Here is a 9,815-nt window from a genome sequence, read left to right as displayed (position 1 = left end):
CAAATGCCCTTTCTGCGAGGTGCTTGAGAAAGTCTTTCCTTCCGCAGTCAGTAAAAGGGACAGGTCTACAGAAGTGGTTGCCTCACCAACTGCCAAATGTACACAACCAATAGTTATGAAAATCTTTGACTCCATCTAGTGGAGACATGACATCATAGGCTACATGGGCAAGTGGCGCACCCAAGTTGCTATACAAACATAGAAATGAGTCCCCAACTTGGAGTTGGGGGTGGGGGTTTGTTCCAGCACAAGCGCATGTCATTGCATCTTACATAATATTGGCTTCATTGGTTTTGGGTTGTCAGACTTGGAAAAGCCTTCAATTGAATATATCTATGTGAATTAAAGTTGAAAGCTGATGAAGTGGTAATAATTGAAAGAATGGTAGAATCACACTAAAACTAGTAATACACTGGTTGAATTATTATTTTTTTTTTATTTAAAAAAACTCTTTAGAAGATTACAGCACACAAACTCCAAACACAGCTTTCTCAACAGCAGAGGACATAAAAATAAAAACTATATTGAATGGATCTGAATCTTATCCTGACCTGTGCTTTGCATTTATTCAAAAACAAATCAAAAAGAAAAGAAAAAGGACAAGAGATATTGCATGTTTTAAAAAGACAAAATTAATTAATAAAATGAACTACACACGACAGAATCGTAGGGTACCTATTTACAGTCATAGAAACAAGTTTTAAAATGTTCATTCTAAAAAGGGAATGCAAAAAGGAAAAACAACAGAGAAGGCATTTGTTTTTGTCTGAAGAATAGTGAGCGGTAGTAAATTCAGTAACAAAGAGTGAGATGATCGATTATAGTCCTGGAGATATACTGAAGCCTCCAAAGTTTGGTCCACCTGAGTGTTCTAAGAGATCTGACATCTCATCAGAAATTGTTGAGCGCTGAGCCTTGGGGGAGAAAGGAGGGAGAGGGTGTTGGATCTCCGAGGACTTGCTTGCTTTCTTGGTTTGTTTGATTTCTTTAACTCTTTGATGCCACAAAACATAACGCGCCTCACAAACAAGCAGTACAGTTTGTTTAGAAAAAAATAATTTAAAAATCCTCTATCCAACAAATTAAAACATGATTGTTAGGTTGACTCCTATACAGTAATGGAAGGGGAATAACTTTACAGGAATTCATGGAGGGAACACATGGTAAACTGATTCTGGGCAAAAATGTAATTCAACGCAGGGATACTTTAACCTTATATAAATACAGATTTCCTGGTTAGCAACATTTCATTCTTTTGGGCGAAAAAAAAAAAAAACCCAGACAGGAGAACACACACAAAGGTGGATTTCAACACTATAAGAATACATGGGTTCTTAGGAAGTCACAAGGAGGGCAAAAAGTATTTTAGATGAGGAGCCTAGCCCATACAACTCTACAAAAGGACATGTAGAGCGAAACAGCAATCTGACTCACTTGATAGAAACGGTGCCCACCATACGAATGAAACTTTACATAAAAGTGCCAAAACATGGGAAGCAATCTGGAAATCAGAATGCACTTTGCTACTGCCATATTTGGAATGACATCTAATAAAAATTCTGACCTTTTTGAATGGCCGATGCAGAAAAACAAAAAACAAGACAAATGATATAAAAAATGAAAGACAAAAAAAAAAAAAACGTACATACTACAGTGATGCCTATGATATACAAAGGAAAATGAAAACAAACAAACAAAAATATATAGGAAAGACCATTTCACGTTTCTCTTCTACAGCTTAGTTTTGGGACACGGCAGCTTGGCTTCACAGGGCAGTGCTTTAGTCGTCATCCTCGTCATCATCACCTTCGTCTTCTTGGTCCCGCTTCCGTTTCTCCCCGTGGGCCACGGCTCCATCCTCATCTAAAGGAGACCAATCACACAGCTCAGCTTTAGATTTAGCTTTAGCAACACTTGAACAATTAGTCAAAACTTATGAATGGTGAAAACTATAAAAATATGGAGAGAACCTTGTCATGTCAGAACAGTGCATTTCTTTTCAGACACATGAGTTGGGCATAACCATTTCAACATGGAAAATTAAAGATCACAAAACAGAAAAAAAGATGCAGTTCTAAAGCACAAACTTAAAAAATAAATAAAATAAAAAAAACACCTCACCTTCACCATCTACGTCGTCCTCCTCTTCCTCTTCTACATAGTCATCATCGTCTTCCTCGTCCTGTCAATGGCATTTTGCATTAACCAAGGAATGTTCAAAGCATATTTTTCTCCATATAGAGTTTCTGCACAAAGGACACACAAAATAACCACTGGTTACCTGAATCCCATCCTTCATGAGGTAGGACAGGCCCACCTCATCACCCTCCGAGCCCTCGTCATCTTCGTCCTCATCCTCATCATCCTCGTCATCATCATCTCCAGGGGCGCCACCATCCTCATCCTCGTCTAAAAACCAGACAACATTTTTTTTTTTTATACTATGTTCACACCATCTTCAGTTTCGCTCACCACAACATCTAGGTGATCTACACATGACCCTTGATGTGCAATCACATGATTTATGCCCATTTCATCCAGAGTATTTTCTTGTCTAAAATTGTCACACGACTGAAAAAAAACATACAAACAAAAAAACACGACTTCATGTGGTGTCAATCATGTTTGTACTCAGAAAGTTTCGTCTGTCAAAAAAAGTTATCGGAACAAGTTGTTCGATAGCCTGTGTTTTTTTTTTTTCCATCAATGTAGTGAATATGGTTTCCTATTGCAGTCTGTTTTGCACAGACCAACAAAAAAAAAAGGGGAAATACAGACTTCAGTGTGCAAAGCCCTTTAGTTTTCCATCTACCTGGACTAATTGAGCTTATAGAACTTCATAAAATTCAACCTTTATTACTTATGTTAAAGCTTCAATACAGAGAGACTCAAAAGTACCATCATTACAATTTAACACAGAATGAAACATAACTGTTTAATATGACTAATAGCTTTTTTCGAATAAGCCTATCAATATCATGAGAACACCATGACTTCCCATTTCAACCTGTAGGTCTACACTTTTCATTTGACTGAAGAAACTAAAAAGGTAAACATTCCTTTCCTTGCATACAGCTCCAGTCCAGAAATGGAGCTACATCAATAAAGCACTTTTTGAGCACTTCATGAGACAAACTCAGTTATGGTAGACTGGTTAGGTTAGTCTCCACAGGTTGTGGATCAAACAAGACCCTGTTGGGTCGAAACGTTGCTTTTTTCTTTTAATTAAACTCTGGGAGCTACATCGGTGTGCAGACATTCACTTGTTTTTACCTTATAGTATACTTTGTCCTACACCTGGCTTTAATATACAGCTCTGGAAAAAAATTTAAAGAGACCACTGCACATTTTTCTGATGTCATCCTACGGTTGTTGAGTTGACGGTCATATTTAAAATATGCCCATAAACACATTCGAATGTCACTCAGCAAATGTGGGATGACATCAGAAAAATGTGCAGAGGTCTCTTAATTTTTTCCAGAGCTGCAGGTGGGATGTGCACACAAGCACTCTACCAGACTTTCACCTCAACACACCTTCATTGTCATCCTGGTCGAAACCATCCAGGAACGTAAGCTGAGGCAGGAGCTCAAAGATGTTCTCTCTGTAGTCGTCCTGCGAGGTGACGTCACAATTAAACAGGTCCAGCCTCTTCAAACTCTTCAGGTTTTGCTGCAGGAAGCAGAGACAAATATACGGTTTGTTGAAGTTTCATACGTAACAAATCAAAGGTCAAAGTTTGAAATGCTGAAAAGACTACACAGGACACAGTACTAATCTGGCTAACACCAGACCGCTTCTCAAATGAGATTGAGAATGGGTCTGGGGACTCTTCGTTCATTTCCGATTTTCAAGGTGCGTAACCAATGGTAAAATTTAAACAGTTACATTGAAGTCTTACCCAGTCATTTTAGAAGTATAGCACACACATCTTTCTTGTAAACAAAGGTTTTAAATGCAGTTGTTTACTAAATTTGAAAGAAAATATACATCTACATTGTATAACACTGACACCATCAGAGCAGCTGTTGGATATGTAGAACAGTGCAGCTAACTGTACTGGCTACACTGCCACATAAACCAAGGAAGTATGCAGATATTTGATGACACAGGGAAGCGTTATGTTGAACTGCATTTTTCCAGTGACAGTGTTTCTCAGGGTCAGCTTTTCCTCTGTGCCTAGCTGAATCCAAAGGAAATGTGCTCAGAGGCAGAGCAGTTAGACCAAATCCTTCTGCACAACATACCAGTGCTTCCATCGCGCTGGTCTCCTTGATGCCGTTTCCACTCAAAACCAGATAGGTCAGATTGGGACATTTCTCTGACAAGGTCTCCAGACCCCCTGAGATGCCATTATCACTGATGTCCAGCTGTATGGAGTAGGCAAAGTGAGGAGTAAATTACCTGGATATGTTTGCAGTTGAACACGTCTAACAAGGAAACACTTCCGTTCAATGTAAACACATTCACATAACATGATGATCAAAGGAAATTAATCGAATAACTACTACAGGAGAATTCTGGCAATTTTTTACATAAATCTGTTTCTCGAGGTTACCGAATACTGTCTGTACGAAACAAATGAAAACAATCGTTCTACCCAGCTTGAGTTGTTGCAGCCAACAGCTAGAGGCGCCAGGCAGTTAAAGCGCTACACTCTGAGGGCATGTCCGTGAGTCCCCATGTTCATGCCCCCAGAATGTAGCACTGTAGCTGCCTGGCTGTTGGCTGCAGGAACTCGAGTTAGGTTGATCTGATTGTTTTCGTTTTTCCCCTGTCGGTGACCTCGAGAAACAGAAATCTATGTGAAAAAAATTGCAGGAACTCTCCTTTAACTGACAGTAGACTATTGCCCTGTGCAACTCTGGAAGTTTCACTTAAGTTTGTTTAAGGCTGTTTTTTTGACACAAAACCATGTCATTCAAACTCACCTTGCGAAGCTTCGGCAGCGATGGCAGTTTGGCCAGGGAGGTCAGTCCAGCGTTCACCATACTCAGAAACTCCAGCTCCTTGTATTCATCAGAGAGGCCCACTATCTGTCCATCGCTAGAACGGCTGTTGTCCACAACAAGCTCAAACACCTGTGGAAGCAATTTATTCAGACTTATTCTTATTTAAAGGTATTAAAAGGTGTCTATTTCACTTTAATGCACTTTTCAATACACTTTTGTCGAGCTGTCCTCTAACTAAAAAAAAAAACAAGTAAATAAGAAACAAAGTTGATAGGAAGAGCCATACATTAGTTCAGCTAATTCGAATCTTTCTTTGGGAGCTCTGGAGACGGGTGAAGTTGGATTTGCTATTGAACTCAAACTTATACTTCGGATATCAAAATATTGCAAACTGAATACATCACCTTCCACACACTTAAATAACAATAACAGGAATAGTGTCTACCCGCTCCTTGGTCATACATATTCCAGCAAAAGCAACGAGTTTAACCTCCTATTAAGATACATTCATATAAGAATATTGCAGATTATCACATCATTACATAACCAGACCAACAGAACATCAAGTTTACTTTGAACTTCGCACACCTGCGCTACTACAACTGCATGACGGAAACCCGCTTGTTTGTGGGCTTTGAAACGAGACAAAGATGCTGCAGCGTCAAGGAAATGTGATTGCCGTATGTACCCAACGCTAATAGTGAATAGGCGTTGTAATGTTTACAAACGCACCTGCTGCATGAAAGTTGTACTACTGCGTGACGTTATCTTGAGGACCAAGTGAGTGAGCGGCAAAACAGTCTGGGAGGGAACTAGCCATGGTTAAGACGCGTGTCTCATTTCGTCTTGAGTATCGAAGGTGGTGTAACAAAAACATTCAGAGTCAACAAGACGAAGATGTTAATCAAACTAAAGACCTTTAAATATGTGTAAGCTTCCTTGCATGGAATGAATGAATATATTTACGTTAACCGGTTAACTAGGGAGAGGTTAGCAAGCTAAATGACGTTGGATGGCTGAATAACGCGCCCTCCGGTTGCGCTGGGACTGGTTCAGCCAGCAAGTTCACAAACAATACTACACGCGCTGCGCTAAGTTATGAAGCCAACTATTCGGTACACCCTGTTTATCCACAATTCAGCGAACTAACGCATCCGATTACCGTTATAGCGTTGTTACTTTCTGTGTCTCCAACTTGGTTTTAAAAGGAAGCAAGCTAACCAGCTAAGCTAGCCAAGGAAGATAACCGCGTTTTTTCGTGGCTCCGACTCAAATGCTTGAAGACTTGGGACCATCTTTATTTGAAGAACTAGCTAATCAGAATGAATACTAAATTCGTGTGTACTGTAACTGTATAAGACTACATTTCACTGCATGCTTATTTCTAGCTTAAAGATACAACTTTGCACTCAATGTCGTTCACAATTTCTATGGACTTCTTCAAGGCTGGTTTGGAAACCAAGTTGCCAATCAGCAGTCACAGGCTAACATTAGCTAGCATCATAAAATGTTTCTGAATAAATAGTCCAAATCCCATACCTCTTCCGGCTTCCGACTCCCAACTTCTTTCTCTATTCTCTTCTTGAAATCCATTTCTGATTTGGTTAAAAAATGTAGAGGTCAAGGATATAAAAAAAATACAGAGAGAGAAAGTGTTTAGCTTGCACAGTCCACTCGGTAATAGTCTGTAGCCACAACACGATTACTGAGCCACCATGTTAACTCCAGGCCAAACCCCTTTGCTAAACCCCGCCTGTTTTGCGTTAGTAGGCGGTGAGTTCATTTTTCAGCCACGACATTGGTTGACGGGGCTGCTTTCTGGTATACGTCATACTAATTACCATAATATGGTACAATGCTGCATAAGGATTGGTCAGAGTTACTTGCATAATCATTATAACTTCACCAATCGGTTTATTGCTGCATCTTTTTAAAACTCGGTGAACGCCTCCTCTTTGTTCTCATTGGCGCCATGACGAGAGATGGACACATCAGAACGACACAGCCTAGGCAGGCTACAATGTTTTTAATCGTAATGATCCAAACATTATTTAAACGTCCAAAGCATGTACTTGCAGCTCTAGTGGAATTAAAATAGCCTACCTATGGTTTCTTTGATCTTCTTTTGCTCTACGCTAAGGGATCGAGTAACCCAAAAGATCAACTACATGTACAAAATGGCTGCCGAAAATACAAGGATATATGAATCTGTCCTTGCAAACATGCGAATCTCCTAAGTAGGTTACCCAGGGGTTCCATTTTCAACAACAAAGCCACTATGTTGTATACCGGTATTGTCCAATAATAAGCCAGTCACAAATTGAATTACCTCAAAACGCATTTTCTTTTAATGCATCTATGCAAAAAGAAGTTAAAGACAAATAATTTCTAAATACCATAAACACATTGACCCCGTGACCTACAAAAAAACGCACGGGTGGTAAATGGAATTGTGGTATCTACAATGCCCAGTAGATGGCAGACAATACAAGGCTGTAAATTAGTTGTTCAGAGTGAACCTTGTGAAACACTTAGGGCCCTATTTTAATGGTCTAAAACGGAAGTGTCTTTGCGCAAAACGCAATTCACTTTGTGGGCGGATCTCGGGCGCTGATGCTATTTTACCGGCGGGATATTTGACTGTTGCGCCCGACGCAAATCTAAAATGGGGTTGTCTGAAGTAGCTACATTAATTATGGGTGTGGTTTGGGCGTAACGTGCAATAAACCAATCAGAGCGTCATCTCACATTCCCTTTAACAACAGGCATGCTTGTTCCATAGCTGATTGCTATTATGGTGGCGTATTTGCCAGGCGCAGCCAGGAGCGTTTACTGTTCAGTTGGGAACAGTTAGCTATTGATTTTTCATCTACAGAATTGTCACAAAGACATACTTTCCGATGTTTTGGGATCATTCTCACTGAATCAAGAGGTTATGAATGCATGGTGATATATTTGCAATGTACAATGTAATCTAACATTTCCTCTCTATAGACAATGCATATCTTCTGTCAGTTAATCTCTTCTCTCCCGTGCTGCCGCTGGGGCATTTGGGTTAAATGGCATCGGCATGCAGTTCAACATCACGTCTCCTGAAGTCCTCTAACATTTCCTAATTTATGTCATCAACGCAATGTGTACGCTAGATTTATGCCTATTTTTTCACATGGACACCACACTGATTTCCCTCGAGTGGTAATATTTTTCTTTGAAATTATGTATGGTTTACAGAAATGGGAACTACATTGTATAGATGAGAGGAGCTAAGTGTGCGTTGCGCAGCACAGGCGGCCAAGCAAGGGCTTTGTTTAAGTTGACCTAACTTTCAACTCTGCACAGTATCCCATTAACTGCGTGACAGTAGACTATTTACAATATTTTCTGTAAAGCAGAGTTTGTAAACACGTTATCATCAACTTAATTCACGCACAACATTTATTTGAGCAGGAGAGAGAATAACAATGAATGGATGCAGCAACTACAGAAATTGTACAGAAATTGTAACCATACTTGCTGCTTTCTTGTACTATCTGTTGCTGGTTAACAGCACATGAAAAGCTGATTTAAGCTAATTCACTAACTCAAGACTTCAAGGCCATCATGGATATAAAACGTTTTTTGAAAATAACGAAAGGATGGAGGGAACATAGCAAAGCTTGGAGTTATTTCAGATGGGCTACAACAAGGTAGGCAAAATTATGGTGCTTAAAACCTTACACAACGGTAAATTGGAACAAAACTAAAAGTAACTTTAGCCTTTATAGGGCTGTAGCCTATAAAGTTGTCCAGATTAATAGGTCGTAATTAGGCGTTGTTGTAAAGATATTGCATGTAGATGTTGTACTATATAGGCTACTAAATATTTAGGTCACCAATGCACGAACAAAACCGGGAAATGGACAAATATTATCAAGGCTTTGAATGTTTCCGTCTGTGCACGGAGGTGTCTGTAGATTGGTGTGCAACGCATTCATTCATGCAGGCCTGTGGTCATGCACGCACCCTTAAAATAGCATCTGCATTTTCGCCACAGACTTTAGACCAGGGAGTTCCTGGTCTGTGGCGGAATTGTTTTCTGAAACTGCAAAATATCAACAGTGAACGTTTGCGCCGGAACACGCCCCGTCTTTTCGCTGAACCGCCCCCGTGGGCGCAATCGAATTCCCTAATTTACAGGCATGTACCTGTGGAGGGAAAATTCCAATATGCGCTGACTGCAAAATAGGAAAGACAAACGCGCGAGTATACAAAGTCAATTGCGCCGGCACGGAAGATAGAGCCCTTAGTCTATATTGTGTATTCTGAATAAAACACCACCCTTTTGTCCTCCACTACTTGTGTAATTAAAAAGTTGTACCTTTACTGCACCATTGTTTTGACTTTATAGTTTTGGAAGTCTGGACTCCATTCCATTCAAAGTAAAAAGTAAAACAATTTATTTTTTTGCAACTGAGAACTTGTCTTGAACAAGCCTTTTCTGTATACCAGGCAAGGTATATTAATTGGGCTGCCATAATTTGGGATATTTTTACAAATGTAAATCCAGGGATGGTTTGTGGCCTAAGGTAGGGGTCAATTTTTTTTTTTACCAGAAATACAAAATAAATCTGTCTGGGGCTGCAAAGATATCAGAACCATTTAAGAGAAATCAGTTTAAACACCTCTATTTTCATTAGCTTCAGGCATATGGTATACTCGCCATACTCGCATATATGTTGTACTGTACAGTATAGTATTTTCACTAACTATTGGGACAGCTTGAAGCTTAACAACTAAATTAAACTGTTAGAAATTTTATAACTTCCATTTTTAGAGAAAGCCAGGGAGCCACTAGAGAGGAGCTAAAGGGCCGCATGTGGTCCT

General features: G+C 39.7%; 1 protein-coding gene across 1 annotated transcript; it reads right to left on the bottom strand.

The window, feature by feature from the left end:
* Window positions 1–416: 416 nt before the first annotated feature.
* On the bottom strand, window positions 417–6,665 carry LOC143119030 (putative acidic leucine-rich nuclear phosphoprotein 32 family member C). The gene is made up of 7 exons (XM_076280244.1): window positions 6,492–6,665; window positions 4,932–5,081; window positions 4,248–4,370; window positions 3,537–3,672; window positions 2,282–2,409; window positions 2,122–2,182; window positions 417–1,863 (listed from the first exon to the last, which is right to left on the bottom strand). Exons 1-7 carry the CDS (start codon window positions 6,543–6,545, stop codon window positions 1,781–1,783), a joined length of 735 nt encoding a protein of 244 aa, XP_076136359.1. The 5' UTR covers window positions 6,546–6,665; the 3' UTR covers window positions 417–1,780.
* Between the last annotated feature and the right edge of the window lie 3,150 nt (window positions 6,666–9,815).

Source organism: Alosa pseudoharengus, unplaced genomic scaffold (assembly GCF_046254945.1).
Source record: "Alosa pseudoharengus isolate Yale_2024_CS ecotype anadromous, Long Island Sound unplaced genomic scaffold, YU_APseudo_1.1 YU_APseudo_1.1_scf_12, whole genome shotgun sequence".
In the NCBI taxonomy this organism is placed as follows: domain Eukaryota; kingdom Metazoa; phylum Chordata; class Actinopteri; order Clupeiformes; family Clupeidae; genus Alosa; species Alosa pseudoharengus.
This window is presented reverse-complemented; position numbering and strand designations above follow the sequence as displayed.